The sequence below is a fragment of the Parastagonospora nodorum genome (assembly GCF_000146915.1).
Source record: "Parastagonospora nodorum SN15 chromosome Unknown scaffold_44, whole genome shotgun sequence".
In the NCBI taxonomy this organism is placed as follows: Eukaryota; Fungi; Ascomycota; class Dothideomycetes; order Pleosporales; family Phaeosphaeriaceae; genus Parastagonospora; species Parastagonospora nodorum.
Genome location: NW_001884592.1, coordinates 132,855 through 152,305, shown reverse-complemented (window position 1 = coordinate 152,305; position 19,451 = coordinate 132,855). Strand labels below are relative to the sequence as shown.

At 53.9% G+C, this 19,451-nt stretch overlaps 9 protein-coding genes across 9 annotated transcripts; 6 read left to right on the top strand and 3 right to left on the bottom strand.

Moving 5' to 3' along the window:
• Positions 1-1,072: 1,072 nt before the first annotated feature.
• SNOG_16233 (hypothetical protein) lies at positions 1,073-1,969 on the top strand (the record flags this gene model as incomplete). The annotated part of the gene is made up of 3 exons (XM_001806305.1): positions 1,073-1,114; positions 1,249-1,524; positions 1,826-1,969. 3 exons carry the CDS (start codon positions 1,073-1,075, stop codon positions 1,967-1,969), a joined length of 462 nt encoding a protein of 153 aa, XP_001806357.1.
• Positions 1,970-2,487: 518 nt separating this feature from the next.
• Positions 2,488-3,493, top strand: SNOG_16232 (hypothetical protein; the record flags this gene model as incomplete). The annotated part of the gene is made up of 3 exons (XM_001806304.1): positions 2,488-2,528; positions 2,566-2,965; positions 3,077-3,493. The coding sequence occupies 3 exons, from the start codon at positions 2,488-2,490 to the stop codon at positions 3,491-3,493; spliced, it is 858 nt and encodes a 285-aa protein (XP_001806356.1).
• Positions 3,494-4,840: 1,347 nt separating this feature from the next.
• Positions 4,841-5,350, bottom strand: SNOG_16231 (hypothetical protein; the record flags this gene model as incomplete). The annotated part of the gene is made up of 3 exons (XM_001806303.1): positions 4,841-4,951; positions 5,231-5,263; positions 5,297-5,350. 3 exons carry the CDS (start codon positions 5,348-5,350, stop codon positions 4,841-4,843), a joined length of 198 nt encoding a protein of 65 aa, XP_001806355.1.
• A 64-nt stretch (positions 5,351-5,414) lies between these two features.
• On the bottom strand, positions 5,415-6,168 carry SNOG_16230 (hypothetical protein; the record flags this gene model as incomplete). The annotated part of the gene is made up of 2 exons (XM_001806302.1): positions 5,415-5,599; positions 6,108-6,168. 2 exons carry the CDS (start codon positions 6,166-6,168, stop codon positions 5,415-5,417), a joined length of 246 nt encoding a protein of 81 aa, XP_001806354.1.
• A 97-nt stretch (positions 6,169-6,265) lies between these two features.
• On the bottom strand, positions 6,266-7,422 carry SNOG_16229 (hypothetical protein; the record flags this gene model as incomplete). Its single annotated transcript, XM_001806301.1, has 3 exons — positions 6,266-6,613; positions 6,637-7,059; positions 7,246-7,422. 3 exons carry the CDS (start codon positions 7,420-7,422, stop codon positions 6,266-6,268), a joined length of 948 nt encoding a protein of 315 aa, XP_001806353.1.
• A 7,145-nt stretch (positions 7,423-14,567) lies between these two features.
• On the top strand, positions 14,568-14,981 carry SNOG_16228 (hypothetical protein; the record flags this gene model as incomplete). Its single annotated transcript, XM_001806300.1, has 2 exons — positions 14,568-14,613; positions 14,785-14,981. 2 exons carry the CDS (start codon positions 14,568-14,570, stop codon positions 14,979-14,981), a joined length of 243 nt encoding a protein of 80 aa, XP_001806352.1.
• Positions 14,982-15,374: 393 nt separating this feature from the next.
• Positions 15,375-15,733, top strand: SNOG_16227 (hypothetical protein; the record flags this gene model as incomplete). Its single annotated transcript, XM_001806299.1, has 2 exons — positions 15,375-15,578; positions 15,638-15,733. The coding sequence occupies 2 exons, from the start codon at positions 15,375-15,377 to the stop codon at positions 15,731-15,733; spliced, it is 300 nt and encodes a 99-aa protein (XP_001806351.1).
• Positions 15,734-15,889: 156 nt separating this feature from the next.
• SNOG_16226 (hypothetical protein) lies at positions 15,890-16,581 on the top strand (the record flags this gene model as incomplete). Its single annotated transcript, XM_001806298.1, has 2 exons — positions 15,890-16,072; positions 16,225-16,581. 2 exons carry the CDS (start codon positions 15,890-15,892, stop codon positions 16,579-16,581), a joined length of 540 nt encoding a protein of 179 aa, XP_001806350.1.
• Positions 16,582-16,971: 390 nt separating this feature from the next.
• On the top strand, positions 16,972-19,281 carry SNOG_16225 (hypothetical protein; the record flags this gene model as incomplete). The annotated part of the gene is given in 3 exon segments (XM_001806297.1): positions 16,972-17,198; positions 17,222-17,678; positions 17,698-19,281. The coding sequence occupies 3 exon segments, from the start codon at positions 16,972-16,974 to the stop codon at positions 19,279-19,281; spliced, it is 2,268 nt and encodes a 755-aa protein (XP_001806349.1).
• Positions 19,282-19,451: the final 170 nt, after the last annotated feature.

Here is a 19,451-nt window from a genome sequence, read left to right as displayed (position 1 = left end):
TCCACGACGAAACACTGCAACACCCGACCCAACCTTTGCCACAGGCTCCCCGAGTACATCGACAGCGAAACACTAAACTCGGGATCAAAGTCTTTCTGTCCTTTGACTTCATTGGTATACCCTGGGCAAGAATACTGATATGTCGCCTGTCAGCGCCCGTCTCCCACCGCCAACATGGCGCTCGCTGAGTACTCGACTATCTCACCGACCCGACTTGAGCCAGCATCGAGGAGTATGCAAGCAATTTGTCCGACCTCACACACCACCAGAGCCTAGATCTCAATGCAAATCATGCCCAGTAACGTCGACAGGCAAATACTGAACTCTGGGGTGTGTTGCGTTCCTTGCTTCCGCACGCTCGCTTTGAGGCTTCACTGTTACACACTCAAAATAAAATGTGTCACCACAGACGGTACATGGATGCAGCAACCTCCACGGTACCCTCGGCAACGAAGGACCAACAGGTCCGTCCTGTGAATGATCGACTTGAGAGTGTACAGCGTAGGATGATGAAACGATCGTCTCCTGGCTGCCAATGGCCTCCGCAAGCAAAACGCCACTGTAACGTGGAGCCTCTCGCTGTCGGTCGAAGTCTGAACAGTGAACATGATCTAATCCTGCGGCACGACGCAGTCTCTAGTCTATGTGGACCTTTGCTGCCGATTTTGCACAGGGCCGTGATGTTCAACTATGGCGGCAGGATCCATCCATTAGTGCTCCTCTCTCAGCATCTCCTTCGCGTCCAGTTGAGGGGTTGGAGCACATACGACGTCCGGCTGAGACGCACTGCGTGCCGATTCAGGCGAACTTTACCGACGCAAAACAAGAGTCACGAACGCGCTTTACCTTACTAAAGGCCGACACCCCTGGAATGCCACATCAGAACACACGGCGGCGCATGCCCCCCACAGAAATGTCCTTGAGGCCCTAGGCGGCAAGAAGTGTCCTTGATCCCCTTCACATTCACCCACATGTACCTCTGGTCGTAGTTGTGGATAGCCACGAAGTCCAGGTGGATCGACCCGAGGACCTTGTGGTCTCTACAGCATATCCGCCCAACTTCACCTTCACGATGGTGGAGTTGCCCTCGTCCTACTCGATCGCGCACATACCTGTGCGTGTATATGCAGATGCAAATGTCCAACTCCTTCATGTACCACCCCCCGTTCAAGACCGTAATCTGAGAATTTTGTCGTGCGGAATCGTCCTCTCGCTGTTCCTCGCGTACGTGCTCACCTCGATGTCCAGCCCGACGACCAGCAGCTCGGGCGGCTTCAGGCGGTCCCTTGGCTTGGGGCCCACATTCCCGCACGGCTTGTAGCCCGCCATCGAGGTCATGCGCAGCTTCCACAACTCATTCGATGTCGAATTGTCCGCGTCCAGATTCGCTCCGAGGTCAAGATTATGCGCAGCGACGCAACTACGAGCACCCTCGTGTTGTTTATCGTGAAGCGGGACGACATGACGTTCAAGCACGTGCTCGTGTGCCTAGCCATGTTCTCAGGCTCGACCGGCGGTTTCCAGGTCAGTGTACTTTGTCTACTGCAAAAACGCCGCGTCCTGGGCGCAGATGGAGTCGACCCATGGAGCGTGCGAGTTCTTGGAGCTGGCCGATACTATGGCTCCGGTCAACTTCGCTCTTAACGCTGTCGAAGAGCAGTGTACTGCGTCTCGCACATGTACAGAAGCGTGTGCAGATCGCCCATCTGCCACTAGTGACATCCCTCTGATAGATGTCCCAAGTCTCAAGGCCGCTAAATAGCATCAGTCAGCAACGCTCCAAACAGTTGTGCACTGCCCGCAAGGTGCGACTATAATCTTTTAGGCAGGCGTAGGCGCAAACTTCCTACTTTCTACGCTACCACAAGGTGATGGCTACTTGTGGAATTTCAACGCTAGTCTACGTGCTAGCCTTGACGTCGGCAGTGTTGAAGGCGCCGAGCATAAGAGTATTTGGACGACGGCATGATGGTGTACGACACCCCGCACAAGGCTGGAATCCAGTACCCAACGGACCGAGCATGTCAGGACGTACATGTTTGTGGTTGAGATCTTGAAGGGGTTCTTGAAACATCAAGTGGTGGACATCTAACTCCTTTGTGTCGAGCGAGCCAGCACGTTGCTCCCGTCCTAGACCTCGTCGCGCTTGAACAAGATCCCGTTCTACAACAGGGGTTCCGCCAACAACAACATCAGAGGCTCGTCGTCTACCTTATGGAGGAGACGAGCAAGATAGCGACGATCCCGGCGTCTATAATCAGCAACAATATCTTGCTCGTGTCTATCTCCATGTCACTCAGCGTTCTTGATATATACACAAACGCACCCCGACTCTTGCCATAGCCATGGACTCGCGGTTCTACAAGAGCGGGAACAGGGTACGGCCAGCCTCAAGTACGACGTTAACTGATCGGGCCTGGATGCGATCATTGGCATGAACACGGTGGCGATAAGGTGCGGGACAACTTCCAAGACCCTGTGCACGTCATGGAACGTAGTTGCCCGACCTCGTGGGCACCACCTCGAACGTACGAGGTCTATTAAGTCGATTTGGAAGTCGTACAGGACTCTGACTGAGTACGGGAAGCAGTGCGTGCTGCCGGAGAGATCCAAAGTCACCTACAACCTCGAGCACTTGAAGATCGTCGTGAGGATGATGTACCACGGAACACGTCGACGCTCTCGATCATACCTGAACAGCGGGTTGAATGCGTACATGACCAGGAGCCAGCCCATGGGCACGCCGTCTCGACTCACGATCCTTGAGCCCCAGCCAGCCCAGAACTGTAGACGACGACACGCAAAGACGGGCTCTCATCGACAAGAAGCCGAACAGGTTCGCGGACTTGCTCAGCAACAAGACCACCAGCGCGAACAGCGACTCGGGCCAGCCGGCCGTCGACACGGCTGTCTCAGGATTAACCGCAATGCGCTATTCCACGGCTGCCGACAAACACACGATGGAGTACGTGCGAGGAGGCCGGTTTAGTCTGGACTTCACCCAATAGCGGGCGTACTCGCTGCATCACTTCCTCAAGCGCACCTCCTCACCACGTTCATTGAGATTCCTGGTTAGTATCAGACGAGGGGCCGGACCTCGAGAGCAGCCAGTGGCTCCAATACTGGAGGCGGGACCATGGACTCTGTAGTGGACACCTTTGTCAATGCCTCCAGCAGAGTGCACACGCCTGACAAGCGCTCCACCGCGTTCAGCGAATGGGCAAACAAACTGGCCGGGGATTTAAACCATGCAGGGATCCATCGACGGGCTCGCGGGCAGCAGCTAGATCTTACGTTCAGCCAGAGTAGACGCATGAGCAGTTCCAGGCTCTTAGAGTACGCTGCTTGCCCAGCGTCAACTATGCAGCTGCGGCAGCCACTCCACCGTTCATCCTCACCAGACTGGAAAGCACTATCGCTTCCAGCCCATTCGTCTTACAAATCTCCATGGAATTTGCCCGGCGGAATCGACCTGAAAGCGACTGAACGCTGATCTCGTCGTATCCATTCCGGCCATCGGGCATGGGAGGTGGTTTCGGTGAAGCGGCCAAGCAATGCCGTCAACGACGATTCTCATCAACCTCCATCACACGGCTGCGGCCTTGACGTCATCCGGACAGTACATCTATTGGCTGCGCACAAGAAAGATGAATGGTGTACACCGACTTCCACCATTCTCGGGTCAAAAGTGCATGGTTCACAAGCTGAGCCGAGCAATACCTCTTCAGAATTTAATCAAGGCATGCAAATGGTTTGCACGTAAAGTACGCGACGTCGAGGCGATGGTGAGCCATACGAAGGCTTTATTAGATGAGATTGCACGTCAAGCTCTCCTTCAGCGAGCGCCGCAGTAGCCCTGGCTCTGATCGATCAACAATGAAATACACTACCACTTTCAACATTGTAATGACTGCTCCAATGTTGCAAAGTCGTTCCTAATCCATCGTTCGTTTCGCCTCGTCTGGGCTGATGCTCCTTTCTTCTCGCTGCCCTCAACCTAACACTATCGGTGAGCGGGTCAACTGCTTCAGTCTCTCCAGCAGGGTTTCGAGCATGGCCACACAAAACTTCAGCGCATTGTCAGTGTGTGTAAGCAGTCGTGGGGCTCTACACTTTTACGAACCATCACAGCGATCGACGACTGAACCTGAGAGCGGCTAGGCTTTTCTAGTACTCATGTGACGTCTTCGTCTGCAACTTTTACCAACCGCGATGCTTGACGCTCATTGATTACCGCAAAAACCAATGTCCGCCACACAGGTCGAAGCAGCCCTACGAGTCGGCCAACTCAATTCCTAGTCTCTACGACTTCAGAAATGCCTCACGTCAAGTTCTGATCCCTCGCTCAATTGAGCGGAAGAATGCAGCATTGACTGAAGCTTATGGATGACAAGAAGTAGTTTGGTACGCCATCGAGAATACCCGAAAGCGACGAAATTCGCCTTGTAGAGTTAAAACTCGATCAAATGAGACTCGAGTAGGAAGTTCATCTCCAGCTTTGGCCTGGATGCGAGGTATCGATATCGATACCCATACCAGCGCCACCAGGAACGCATTGGACGTCGGGATATCGACATTTAGAGACTGAACACCGTGCACAGTCCATCCACCCCGTATAACTGCCTCCGAGTCCTCGTCTGGTGACCAATATTGATAGGCAATGCCTTCATTTTGGTCTTGCACATTTAGCCGAATATGCCCATGCATACAATAATGCTCAACAATACGTGGTGCTGCGCAGCGACCATGTGGCGCCACAAAATCCATGCCACGAAATTGCGCATTTTTATTGGCAGAAGAGGAGGCCGTTTGGCCCGGCCCAGCGACTACTTTCAACACCTCATCGTCTTCCTGCCTGATTGAGAAGTTTCCAGGGCTGGTGGCGAAGGACAACCCTAGCTGGCGGCGTAGCTGCCTTGCTGCGCCACCGTATCTTATCATCGACGCGTCTCTAGACGTTGTAGGATGCACGCGCTATCCATATCACAGTGCAGCGGTCGCTTGGACACCAAATTAGATATCGTCGACCTAGGCCAGCAACTCCGTTCTCGTACATTGTCAGTAGCGCGACGCTGTCATTTGCCTGCTCCACGTTGTGGGTCGGATGTAGAGATGAGGTCGCGCTCCTCCACACATAGGTGGTATTACATTCCTCGTATATTCTTGGCTTTTACCCTTGCGGGAGTTGATGACTATCTGGTTGGGCGGCCCTTGATCTGCAGCCACTTACGGTACCTCGCTCCCACTGCTGCCCGCCCTCTTGCTGCCGTGTGCAAGTCTAGAAGCATTGACAGACCAGAAGTATGCTCATCAGCCAACTGAGGGGCTGAATACTGGTTGGTGCAGTCATGAAGGGATCGAGCTATACATCTTTCTGCCTATGTAATCATCGGCGTTAGGGGGGTCCTGCTGCATCACCCGCTACTCGCGCTCCTCTCGATTGTCGCCTTTTCGCCGATCCCATCATCGCGATCGGCTCTCTCCTCAACGGGAGACTCGGTGGTAGCCTTGCCGAACTCACTAAACGGCTTGTCGACATTGACGGCGGTATTTTGATTCAATCGCTGGAGATCCAACACAAGCACCCAGCATGCGGAGACTTTCAGACAGTCATAGCGGATGATCATCTTACCAAGGACAAGTGATCAGCAGTCCAAGCAGAATGCTTTCGCGTCTGATAAGTCGTCTCCCGCCTTAGAGAGTGTTGTACAATCAAGCTTGCTCAAAAGGCGCACAATGTCACGGGTACATTCACTCGACAATGCCAGGTCGGCCAAGGAATGCACAATGGAACCTCGGGTCTTTGGTGCAAAGACACAGCGTGGCCGAAATTCGCTCAGATCTCAGCTAACCACAGTTTCAGAACGCGTCGCAAGTCGATTGGCTTCTTGTCCGAGCGTACAGCGCGAAAAATGCATTCCACCTTTCTCTCCACGATATACTGGCCTACTGAGAGAAAACAAAGCTGTCGATGTAACAGAGCGGTTGAAAGCTCTAGGTCACTTGGTTCGACGTGGACAGTGAGCTTGCTCTGTCCTGTACTGAGGGTTTATAGTACTTTTAGACACTGGCAGTGTACTTCCAGTTGCACACCCAGCTCGGCGTACATTTTACTCCATCTGCAGTTCCGGCATTTGAAGGAATGATACTTCCTCTTGTCTGAGGCATGACTCGCCTTGCCTAGCGCGGTCGTCCGCCGCTGAATACGATGCCGTTGTTACTGCGAGGTACGGGTTATCTTACCACCTGCACCTGCACCACGCCCTTACGCTCCGTCACTACTACCACCATCAATCATAGTAGGCTGTGTTACAGCTCGTAGGCAGGACCCAAGTCGTCTACGTTGGGACGTAACTGGTTTAGACGTAGTGCGACTTTGGATATCCAGGTTTTGATCCTTCGATGCCGCCGTCCAGCTTCTTGGTCGAGGTAATGTCGCGCGCCATTCGGACACTGATTCAGGCTGCGAGTGTGCTGGCGGCATGATCATGAAATTCATGGAGATTGGGGAGTTTCTAGGCTCCAAGTCCCAGAGAGACCTCTTGAAGCCGATTACCCGAATGGATGAGCGGTCGGCCATTTCATTAGGTATTGCGGTTTTCTGCGGCGAACTCTGCAACTGACAATGGATGCGACTTGGAACTCAGTGCTAGAACCTGCGGCCTTCTCTTTGTCGTCCTTGCTCAGTCCTTTACTAGGAACGTCTGGACCAGTATCATGGTGGCCGCCATTCGGTGCACTAGAGGTCTGCTTCAGATGGATAACTGTCGTCACTTGTTCTATCCATGGTAACGGCTTGACCAGCGTCAACATGGCGTCTCCAGCCTCGGTGGCTTCAACGTCGGACCACTCAGAGCCCTCATCTTCGCTGGCGTCTCCATTGTCGTCTGACTCTTTGGGGCTATCATTCCCAACAGCACCTCCATTGTCGGCCGGTGCTTCAGAGTTAAAACTCTCATCAGCATCTCGATTGCTGGTCGGCACTTCGGAGGTTTTGTTCTCGCCTGCACCTCTATTGTCGCCCGGTTCGCCCGAGATATCGCTTCCATCCGCCTCTTCCTCGTTGGATGAGGCTCACGCTGAAGGCTTTGCAGTGTAATTCTCTACTTCATGTGCTTCCTGGAGCCGCACCTGCCCAGATTTCAGCTCGTGCGTACGACAATTCAGCGACTTCTCCGCTACAATGTGTTCAAAGACGCGCTTGACGCGTTTTTTACTTTATACTGCTACTCCACGGGCACCCACGGCACTCATCGATGTCAAGAGCAACAAATTCCTCTCCAGACGAGCTGCCATGGCCTTGCACTCATCAAAAGGGAACGGTGTCCGACTGGGGAAAAGGTCCACCATGGCTATCTGCTCCTCATTTTTGCGGGTCGACCGCGGCAGGGCAGTCTTGCCGTGCAGGCAGACTGCATTCATGGCGCTCAACCTGTGGGTACTGGTAGCGCAAGATCTTTGAAAGAGGAAATGGGTGGTCGGAGATGGAGCAGATGGCGCTGCAGTACTGGATGCAGGTCGCGGACATACCTTTCCACATTGTCATTTACTCAAAGGGCAAAAAGTTATAGCTAAGCTGTTCGATGACTTCATGTGTAAAGCAGGACAGTGAGGCAACCTGGAGACTTTAAGCTCGGCTCTCCCAATCCAGCAGCTAGCTCAAAGTTCCGAATTCCCACGCCAATCGCTGGGCTGTTTCCTGGTATCATCTGTGGCCCAATGTGGCTGCTCTGTTGAGAGAAATTTACTTCTAAGCGACACGCCCCATGGATGCCTAAAGTCGCATCGAGACTGGTTACGCGGTGATACAATTGTGCTTCGCCGTCTGCTTCTTCTCCTTCGACAACGCTGCGATGCTGATACTCAGATGTGCAACCAAGTTTGCTAATTAAATCTCAAGTGTCTCTAGAACTGCAGCAAGGCGGAATGTGATTGATGTTTGGGGGAATAATGACAGGACATTCAATTGCTTGTTAATACACGTCCGAGTGCGACGAGTTTGAAGAGCAACGATTAATAGTCGCGGTTGTTCGTTGAACGCGGCGGAGGTGAGTCTGGCATCTTTGATTCCTTGTTGGCGCGCCTAAGAGACGGTACCTCGCTCATTTGTCTGTCCGCTCTAGGGCGCAGCGAGGCAGAATAGAGCTGAATTCTCTTTCTAGGTGTCATGGAAGCTCTAACACTTCAATGGCACGCGCCTCTGGACGTATGTAGGTATAAATGAAGGGGAAAGCACAAGAAGCTTATGTGGGAGCTCTTACTTCCCCGTTGATGCCCATCCATGGACGCGTTAAGTGGCATAACGAAGCGGAGGGCATTCTAGTCTTTCTCTACTTCTTATTGATCGCTCTGCGCTCGTCGTACTACGATATTGTACCAACAAACAGCCCTCTCTCTAGCAACGAATACCTAATCGTAGCAGAGCCACAGACTTTATGGCTGCAAACGAACTAGGAGCAGCAGATTATGCAGTGGAAGAGGTGGGCGGGAGAACTGGATGGGCTGGACATGGATAGGGAGGAGAGGGAGGAGAGGGAGGAGAGGGAGGAGAGGGAGGAGAGGGAGGAGAGAGTTGTTTAGCGGGATGATGAGAATAGGATGGGGGCGGAGATTATGACGAGTAGTGAAGTGGTGCCAGACGAGTGGAGGCAGGGAGGAGAAGTGAAGAAAAGAAGAGATTAGGGCCTTGTCCGCGCTATGTGTTGTAGCTAGGGCAGCAACGAGACGCGCCCTCTGAACCAATCACGCTGTGCGTTGTACGGACAACAGCGAAGTCATTCTAGCAAAGCACAGTCTCAGCAAAGGTTATAATGCGATTAAATTTCGTCTCGACTAAGCATGTATGTTTAACGCTAGAGGTCTTTTAGCCTCTTAAGGCGAGGATAGCAAGTTGAAGCGAGGATAGCAAGTTGAGGCGAGGATAGCAAGTTGAGGCGAGGGTAGCAGCGAGGACAGCAAGTCAGGCAATGATATTGCGTTCTACGTCACACAACTCTTTCTTCGCTATCGTAAGGTGATGGCTACTCGTGGAAATACGGACGCTGGTCCATGTGCTAGGTGTACACCTGTTTGATGGGCTTCCACTCACTTCTTTATCTAGCTGGGCTTGACGCGCATTGCGTGCGTCTTGCGTAGTGAAGTGACATGGACGTTCCTTGGAGCCGTTGACAGCAGGGTCTCGATCAGATGCGGCAAGAATGCCGACGAGCTCAGCGATCCGTGGCGTCTTAGTAGCCAGACTTTCCAGATTGTTTTGACGGCCGCTCGAGGCACTTCAGCAACAATCATCATCGCCCATTTGGCCCCAAGCCCTTGGAATATAATTTGTAAGTCCATGTGCGTGTTTAGCAGGAATGGCGTCTCCAGTTGGTGGAACCTAGGCGAGGCTATGGTGGCCCAAATCAAGTGGTCAGGCAAAAATTAATTTTAAGAAAATCAACGCAACATCATGCTCCTGCACGCACATAGTACAGCACCACCACGATGCTGCACTAGATAGGATAATGTCGAGTAAGTAAAACGTATGCAGCGAGCATTTCAAGAAAACTAAAATTTAAGAATAAGTGCTGTATAGTAGTGCAGAGGGGGTGCAAGTAGGGCGTGGATGAACTTATGATTATCGGCGATTTTTATTAGAATTACCGACGTCAGTTCCGAACGTTCCGAGCAAAATTGCAACCAATTATCGGAAATGTCAGAGCGCGTACGAACACCAACACTTCTGAAAAACAGTTATTTGCATGCATCTTTAACCCCTACTGCACCACTGCACAGCACTTGAATCACAGCTCAGTACAAAGGTGGCGCAAGGCGCATAACTTAAGTGAGTACGCGTGCGCGACCCGTTTACTAGCTTTTGGACAGACGACATCTTCCGGACCCAGGCGGTGTAATGGCCAACTCACAGCGCAGTTGCAAACGACCAATCGTCCTCTGCAACTGCTCTAAGATTCGCGGCAAATGAGCCATCGGCCTCAGAGCACCTTTGTGAAGAGGAGGACATGTTGGGGGCGAGAGAGTCAGGGACGGCGCAAGCGGCAGTCCTTGGTTGACTGAGCAAGAGTCCATCGGTCCCGCGACTGGCGACATCGCCATGTGCAAATATATCTTGGTCTCGACACTTTGCCGATATGCGTTACCAACTGGTCTCTGACAGTTGTAGTTGTGGCGCATATGGCTCACTGCTCAAACCCCTCCACTTGGACGCCTGGACCAGCCTTCCTACTCTTGTCCCGAGTCCTCGATGCATGAGACGAATATTTTGGTGTTAGACTATCCGAAATAAGAAAGTGTGTTGTGAATGTAGTCGAAGAGGAGTTGCTGTCGCAGAGGCCTGGACACCCTGTTCGGCTTTCCAACCTCAGACTGGAGAAGATGACCCACCGCGGCACTCTTGACTTCACCATCCCATCTATCTCGTCGACCGCATCGACCACGCGATTCGTCTCGTCAAAAGCTACCAGATTGTTGGAAAGGGATCGCCTGCGCGATAAGCGGCCTGGCGGCAAGGCATCATCGTTGCACGCCCATAAGAGTCTTACCACGCCTCTGTTTTCACTACCGCCGCTTCGATAGACTTTCATACCCTCATCTACCCGCGGTGCGAGGCTAAAGACATTTACTCGCCAATGAGATGATCTGCGACCGTACGCAAAGTCACGCGCTATCACATCTGTTTGGCTTGCGCTCCAAAGCCTTTGTGACACCACCTCCGCTACACCCTCATCTCCACCTCGCAAACTATTAGGGGTCGCTCGAAAATAACATACCCCTTTTACACCAGAGTGCTGATTCGCGACCATGGCGCGCTGAAGGAAATCGAGAAAGACAAAGAACCGCTCGATTTTGGTTGGTTTTCAGACGGCTCTTGTGACTTGACCTGTAGCTCATCAACAACGCTACCACTTCGCGGGTCCGTCCACATCTGCCTTCCGAGTATGCTCTTACGTCTCCATCACTGCCTGCCTGGACGCAATCCCCGTCATACCTGAATAGTCTGCCTACCCAGCATCAACCCGCCTGCAAGGCTCAGCTATGCGCAAGTCAATCCTATACCAAGTTGTCCAACGAAACGCGGTTGCCCTCAAACACGCAAGCCAAAGTCAAAGACGTCTGGCTATCGATATACGGAACATGCAGACATGACGCACGTGCGCATATTCTACAAGGAAACCTTTTGCCCACAACAGAGGCTTCTGCCACCTGTGTAGCCATCCCCCCAACGCTTCCGTCCAATTCTCCGCCATAAACTTCTCTTCCTCTACAGGCGCCATCCGCGCACATCATCCAACACAATATGCTGAGCATATATCATGCATGAGGTGGACATGGTAGTGCGCACGACCCATAACAATAGCGCCAGGCTTTTCTTTCCAAAGGCTGCGCGGGAAAAGTGGACGAAGGATACTCACCAATAAGACCGCTATCGCCGCACCCGCACATAACTCCCACGTTGGCCGGGTAGAAGATGGCATCAGCAAGCCAAAGGAGCGCATGCCCTCCCGTCGACCGCGCCATGGCACTTGATGCAACAGCTGCGCCCACTTGGTTTCTAGAAATCTCCCTAGGAACAGTCCTAGCCCGCACCCCGTCTTCCGAAAGCTCGTCGTTCATAGTACGTCTACTGACGTCGTTCTTCTCCTTCCAAAAGGAGGCGTCGCGGACAACTTCTTCAACCGCGCCTCAGCCGCACTCCGCAGCGCTATAACGTCAATATCATTCGAGACTGAAGATCCCACGTGCGACCGACGCTTTGCAGACTGCACATGCCGCATAATATCTCTTGGTCATGGCGTTCTTGCCTACACAGGGTCGGGCACCAGGAACACTTCCTGCACGTTCTAAAGTTGGGTCGCCTTTGGCGGGGTCAATTGAGAGCATTTTGATCCGGGATCAGCACCAGCATGGCGAGTATCCACTAGAGACCCCATCTTCCTTCTCGAGTGATCTGTTTTGTTAGCCTGAGGGATGATATCATTGATCAAGGCATATTCAACTCAAAGCCTCAAGGAGCTGGAACCGTGAGATACCAACCAAGGAGTTCATACTCGATTGATCCCAAGTGCCACCTCTAGCATCGATAACTGGAGCCGTGGTGGCGCCAGGCAGTCCGGGCTGGCAATTCAAGGCTTCGTTTGAGAAATAACGACCTCAACGCAACACCGCTGTAAAAGGCGCCGTCGCGGTTGTGGAGCTTTGGACAACAATGTCACATTCCACTTCAGCACTTCGTTTATCGTCTCGACAAGTCCAAGAGGAACATCTGGCTACCTCTGCGCGAATTTTACATTCAGAGCGACTCCAAATCGATGACGTTAGATCAACCATCGGGCCAGGGCGAAACTGAGAGATGAGCGTAATGAGTCAATGGATCGAGTTGACGCTTATGGGTGTCGCAATTCAATCAGCCCCAACTATTCGCAGCACACAGGTCCTGAGGAGGTCGACGTTAAGCGTTCGGAGAGTGAGCTGTGGGATTGGATAAGCTTGAGAGCGAACGTCCATCGCATCTCTATAGCATTGTCTTATTTTGGTATTGACTAACTTCATAGATCAAACATCTCCAGCCGCCGGATTAATCCTGCCATAAAGCTAGCAATGGGTCGCTGATCTCAGAGGGTTATCGACAGCTTCACTCGAGTAAGTTGTAGCAGGTGGAATGACGTCTCTCGTTTGTATGTCGTCGAAACGCCTCCCTCTCCTCATCACCCACAAAGCCCAGTCTGAGCTGCGCTGACTGGAAAATGGCGCTACAGACACAGGTTTGTACGTATCGACACCGTTACCGCACTGCAAGCATGAAGCTTTGGGCGACTCTACACATTAGCTGTGCCAGAGATGTGTTGCAAACGAACATCTCAGTGTATTAGCAACCGGAATTGCGTTGGTGCTACAGCATTTGGACTTGAGCTCGCAGTACGCACACAGGGACAACCGCAGTAGATTGTAGAAGCGGAACCCCGTGGTGGGTTGTTCACTCAACACCCTCTTCCTCGACACCCTCTTCTTCGACACGAAGCTCAGAAGCTATCCTCTTTCGAGTGGTGGACCACTACCTTGGCAAGGATGTCACCATCTGCAGCCATGCGTGAAGCGTGCAAAGTTCGGCAAGGGCATGCGGGTTTCTTGGGTGACAATAGGAAAGACCGGATGAGTGAGCAGGCGTTGCAGATGCGCGCAAGGCGCATCGCGCATCAAGTCAGGCTCCTTAGCCTGCATCTCTGACATACGCGCATGCCATGCAGACCACGATAGCGGTGTCCCTGGCCCGGCAATTCGTCTCCCGCTGCGCAACTACACTATAGCCAGAGAAACGACAGTTTCGTCCCCCTGCCCATTCTTACCAAGTGCAGTCATTTGCGCTCGTGCCTTGAGCTGCAGCAAAACCTAGCGTCTTGAGACGCAGAAGACGAAAGTGATGCACATGTCGGGCCACGAGCTAGAAGGGTGCCGCGTGAGTTCCCACTCGCGTCACTCGTCCTAGGCAGCCTCCCCGGCCCATACCGGCAGGTTTGTGCTGATGAGGAGCTCACGCTTGGTGATTTTGTAAGTTGTCTGCTCGGAGCTTGCATCACTGAGGGCAAGTGTTGCTAGGGTAGGAAAGAGAATGTATATTGAACAGGTGGTGGTCGTCGAGTGGCGGGTCTGGACGCAAACTATCTCCGCGCCCTTAACAAACACCACTAAACGTCGAGCCTTCAAGCCCGTTGCTCGATCATGTCCTCGACGCTCGGCCTCCCTCCTCTCCCTCCTGAATCTTCCAACCTCGACGTCCTTTGGCATGTTCTGCTAGTCGGGTTGCGCTGAGGTGGTGGGTAGGCAGCAAGTGTCACACACCCAGCTTAACAGGCCTTGCCCTTCTTCTATACCTATTGGCATGATTTAGTAAAGGAGTCTGTGCTGAATCGTATTCCATTCCCGTACGCCGGTCGGCAAGAATCTCGAGCCCGGCGGCGCGTTGGTCTCTGGCGTCGAATGGCCTATGAGAATCCATTGGCATGGCCGCCACTTTGTAACGGCTTTGAAGGTCAGCTCGAACACAGAAAGGACATCCGAAGAAGCCTCAAGGATGCACGTCCTTTCCTCAACGATGACAATAGTAGCGTTCCTCAGCTAGGCTAGGCGATCAACAGCCACCACAACGATCTACTATTACAGAGACAGTCACAGTCGCACCCTCGACCAACGCCGCCGCGCAGGTGCAGACCGTTGTATACAGCCATTCGAGGAACCACAAGTTGAGAAGGAGTGCTTCGACACGTCCTGTGATGCCCCTGCACCAAGGTCCATCAAACTCCGACTCTACGGTTAGCTGCAGGGCAGAAATGTGATTCATGGGTAAGCGGCCGTTGCGCACGAAGCCAATATCGGTGTGTGCAAAGACTGCTTCCGTCATTCGCTACTAGGTGATGCTCTGAGCGATCAAGAGAAGATGGAAGAACAGAATCCGCTCGAGACAGAGGGAAGCGTCTCGAGGAATACGTGGCAAGATTGCAGAAGCAGAATGTCCTTTGGCATGGGCTGCGCAAGATTACTAAGAATATACTCATCTGAATTGCATCTCAAGCATGTCTTGGAATGGATGCCGCCACCACCAGAACAACCTCAAAGTCTGTAAGTATCCAGCCGGTTTCAGTTCGCCATCTTGAGTCGGAGCTTGTGCGCTGGAGCTTCAGCAGCGTCACTCTCCTATCTTGTCGCGACATTCTCATACGCAGCCGTGGACTCGGTAGGCCCAGTAAGATCACCTGTTTGTAAGTACTTCAAGCAAGCTTTACGTGACAGTATCTGGCTTGGACCTAAATGCAGGTACCCCGCTTTCCTTTGGGAACGCCTCGCTCCCATCAACATGGAGGCAGTGTTGGAACGCCACAAACGTTTCCGCGAGCATAACCGCAGTGACATCTAGCCCCGAGGCCGTCGACCATGCGCACTGGATCGACCAGCTTGATATTGCGCAACAATCAGATCGCCGACGATAGGCGTAAGGAGCAAAAGGCAGGTGTCTCTACTATTCCTTCCCGATCGCCCTACCTATCACACTGTCGGCAAATGAGACGGTCTTTGGGCGAGTAAGAAGCTGTTCGGCTGTTCATGGCTGAGATGGCGTTGGCAACATCGTTTTCTCTGGTCTTGCTTGATGCCAGAGGAATGCAGACTTCTGGCTTCGAGGAATGATGGAGGAGATGCGGATCCATGCGCGATACATGATGAACACCTCACGTGCCCTCTACCAGAAGAGGGAGGACTGATAGTCCAAGCATGATAGAGCGTCGGGAGCACGAAGCGGTCATGGCTGGAATGCGGGGCGAGTATGTGCCAACGTCCGTGGGGAAGCGGTCGAGGACTTCCCCACACGAGGCAACGCGCCCACAATGGAGCTCCGGATATACCACATGCGGGCGAATGTGAACTACATCATATGCTGTGCCACGTGCTGGCGCAACGTCACATTCACGGACTGGTTCTCGACTAGGAGGGTGGACCACTTCGACGTCAAGGGCATGGACATGACCGTGGCTATACATGCGTGCTGCACTGAACTCGCAGACGAGATCGAACCCAACGACGCTAGCATGGTAGAGGCTCTGTACGGGAACTAGACTACGCGCACGGGGATGATTGCGTACGTCTCTAGAGTCTTGAGTACCGACGTGTGCATCTTGAAGGACTCGAACGGGCGCAATGCAAGGTCGTGGACGCGCGCATGGTCATGCACAGGCTCATATTCTAGGGCTCGACTTGGCTCGTGGGCTCGTACAGACTTGGAGTCGCTGTCCTGGCGGAGCTGAAGGTCAGCTCTGGAAGCTCTTGGTCATTGGCAAGTACTCTCGCCATCCCAACACGTGCCAGGTCTGCCGTCCAGGGCTGTCGATATGGTTTATTCGACATGGCACGTGTCTCGTTGGCGGTCGTTTTCGTCATAATTGGTGTTGTCAATGCAATGGGAGTTCTCGCAGCGGTGGCAGTGCAGGAAGAAGGCGTGGCAGTACTCCGCGCGGCCTATGCCACCACTCGGCATCCTGTGTCACCGAGGATGGGGCGTCGACGGTGGGTGCGGGAAGATGGAAGTGTGCGTTAGGATTTCCGTCCAACGGCAATAAGCCGTCACGAAGGCTTGCGGAGAAGTGAGTCAGGGGCTATTTCGGGGAGCCCGAAATACAAGCAGCTACGTCAGGAAGTCACAAATGAGTTTGACAGCATTGCTGTCACAAAGGCTTGCAGAGACGTGAATCAAGAGCTATTTCGGGCTCCCCGAAATACAAGCAGCTACGTCAGGAAGTCACAAATGAGTTTAGCAGCAATGCTGTCATATCAAGAGACATTTCGGGGAGCCCGAAATACAAGCAGCTACGTCAGGAAGTCATAAATGAGTTTAGCAGCAATGCTGTCATATCAAGAGACATTTCGGGGAGCCCGAAATACAAGCAGCTACGTCAGGAAGTCATAAAGGAGTTTAGCAGCAATGCTGCCATAATAGCGTGCGGAGAAGTGAATCAAGAGACATTTCGGGAAGCCCGAAATACAGGCAGATGTGAATCAAGAGCTATTTCGGGGAGCCCGAAATACAGGCAGATGTGAATCAAGAGCTATTTCGGGGAGCCCGAAATGCAGGCAGCTGAAGGCACGTCAGGAAGTTACAAGAGTTTGACAGCGTTGCTGTCACAAAGGCTTGCAGAGAAGTGAATCAAGAGCTATTTCGGGGAGCCCGAAATGCAGGTAGCTGAAGGCACGTCAGGAAGTTAGAAATGAGTTTGACAGCGTTGCTGTCACAAAGGCTTGCGGAGAAGTGAGTCAAGAGCTATTTCGGGGAGCCCGAAATACAGGCAGCTGGACTGGCGGCGTACTAGCACGTTGGGAAGTCATAAATGAGACGTCGGAGCAGCACGAGTGCAAGAGAGGGCGCCGCACCATGTCTTTGCGATTATAAATGCTGTGCCCCGCTGTTTTGATGCTTTAGAGTTGTACACGATGGTCGACGCAAAGGCAAAGGGGAAGCAGCCGATGATGGCCCTCTCGGGAGATGTGGGTGGGCGAGCCTCGGGTACGTCAATCTCAAGCAAGCAGCAGACGGGTTTACTGACGAGCGCAGTCGACCGGCGACTGCCATACCGGCTCGACTTTGGCAAAAACAGGGGCAAGACGCTGCGCGAATGCCCGCACCACTACCTGCAGTTCCTGACAGACAACCGGACGCGGTTCGATTCGACGAGGTATCCAGGGCTGCATCGGGCACTAGCCGGGTTGATGCGCGGGACACCGTCGACGACGCCATCGCGCGGATCGCAGCGGGATGCGTCCAGAGGCCCTTTGGACGCAGGGCTGTTGAATGCCGCGTCTTTGAATACAGAGCCCCCGGCGAGACGGCGGCCCGTAGCGCCCATGACACCAAGACCACTACCGACGCCAAGACCATCACTGACACCAAGACCACTGACACCAAGACCACCACCACCTCGACACATTCCTCAGCGACCTGCTACACCTCCCCCGTCGCCGCATGCTACACCTCCCCAATCGCCGCCGCCACAGCAACATACTACATTGCCGCCGCCACAGCAACCTACTACATCGCCGCCGCCACAGCAACCTACTACATCGCCGCCGCCACAGCAACCTACTACATCGCCGCCGCCACAGCAACCTACTACATCGCCGCCAGCTTCAGGCGGCGGCTGGTTCCCGTGGAGAGCCAAGCGCCCTGCTCCCAATGCTGCTCCCGACCGACCGCCCCAAGTCAAGCGACGCTGCGTCTCGGCGTCCCCCGAGCCACGCGACCATAACACGCTCGTCCGCATCGACATCGCTCGCGACCATGCACGGCTCGAAGCCCTCGTCGAGCGCAACCGCCACGATGCTCGCCAAGCAATCACGCGCGCCGCCAACCACCACGACGACCAGTTCCGCGATGGCGTGTGGGACCTGGGCGTCCTCGTCAAGCACATGGCCCGCAAGTCCACCGACGAGACCTTGGCCCAGCTGCGCGATTTGCTCAACGGCCCGCTAGCCAAGATGGCCCAGATCCAGCACACGGTCGAACAGGCTGAAGCGCGCGACATGACACGGCACGCCCAGCTTGACGTGGAGCGACAAGCGCTGCAAGTTCGCGTCCACCAGCTCAAGGGCGCGATACAAGCAGCAGTGGGTGACGCCGACGCCGACGCCGATGCCCTGCAGCACCATGTCAACGACTTGCGAGCCCGAATCCAGGAGTCCACGGACGCAAGACAAGCGGCCGAGTCCAACGCGACCAGGCTCCAGGCAGCGCTTGACGCAAGACAAGCGGCGTCCGACACGGCCAGGCTTCAGGCAGCGCTTGACGCAAGACAAGCGGCGTCCGACACGGCCAGGCTTCAGGCGGCGTCCGACACGGCCAGGCTTCAGGCGGCGTCCGACACGGCCAGGCTTCAGGCAGCGCTTGACGCGAGCCAGGCAGCCGAAGCCGGCGCAACACCGGACGTGCAAGTGCTCCAAACCGATATCCGTGAACTCAAATCCGCGACCCAGGCAGCCGCCCAACGCCTGGCAACCCAGCTTGAGCAGCTCAAGGCAGACTCGGACAACGAGCTCCGGCTCCGACACCAGATGCGCGAACTTGAGACTGCGAACGTAGCCAACACCCAGGTCATTCATGCTCGGGACAAGGTCGTCCACGAGCTCCAAACTCAACTTGACAAGGTCAAGGCAGAGGCTGGCGACTGCAAGAGCAAATTCGACAATCAAGTCAACCGCATGCATGAGCTTCAACACGGACTTGACAAGTCTAAGCGAGAGGTGCAAGCGCTGCAGGGCCAGTGCAAGGAGGCACTACATGTACAGAGGGATACCGCTGAGCTGAAACATAGCGTCGACGACATGATCGACCAACATCACCGTGAGCTTGTCAACGTGCAGCACGAGCAAGCGATGATTTCGCACCAAGAATCGGAATCCAGCTTGCGAGAACAACTATCGGCATCCAGCTTGCGCAAACAACAGTTGCAGTCGGAACTGGAGCACTACGAGGATCTGGTCAAGATTCAGACCGACACAATCGAACAAGCATTGAACACTAGCCAGCTCACAATTCCGGGCTTGCAAGACGATGCTGGAGGCCATGGCTCCCAGGGCTCCGGGCGAGGTGGCGACAACGCCTGGAGAACCGCCGCCAGTGAGAGCGGTTCTCCTGGCGACTATGTTGATGAGGGCAGTCCTTCTGGCGCCGACCTACGAGCTCTTATCAGACGTATATACCTCGACGGAACCATCCCAGTCTTGGAGTGGGATACAGATATGGATTAGTCATGGACTGGAAGGCCTTCAAGTCTCTCACATCCACGCCGGGCAACTTGCCCCCACAGTGCACCTGGAAGTCATTTGGTTTATTCGTCTTTTCCTTTGGTATCTTATCTCACCAGCTAGTCGCTCCATGTTGCCATCCAATCAAACTCATGGGCGAGGCTGGCCTTGCT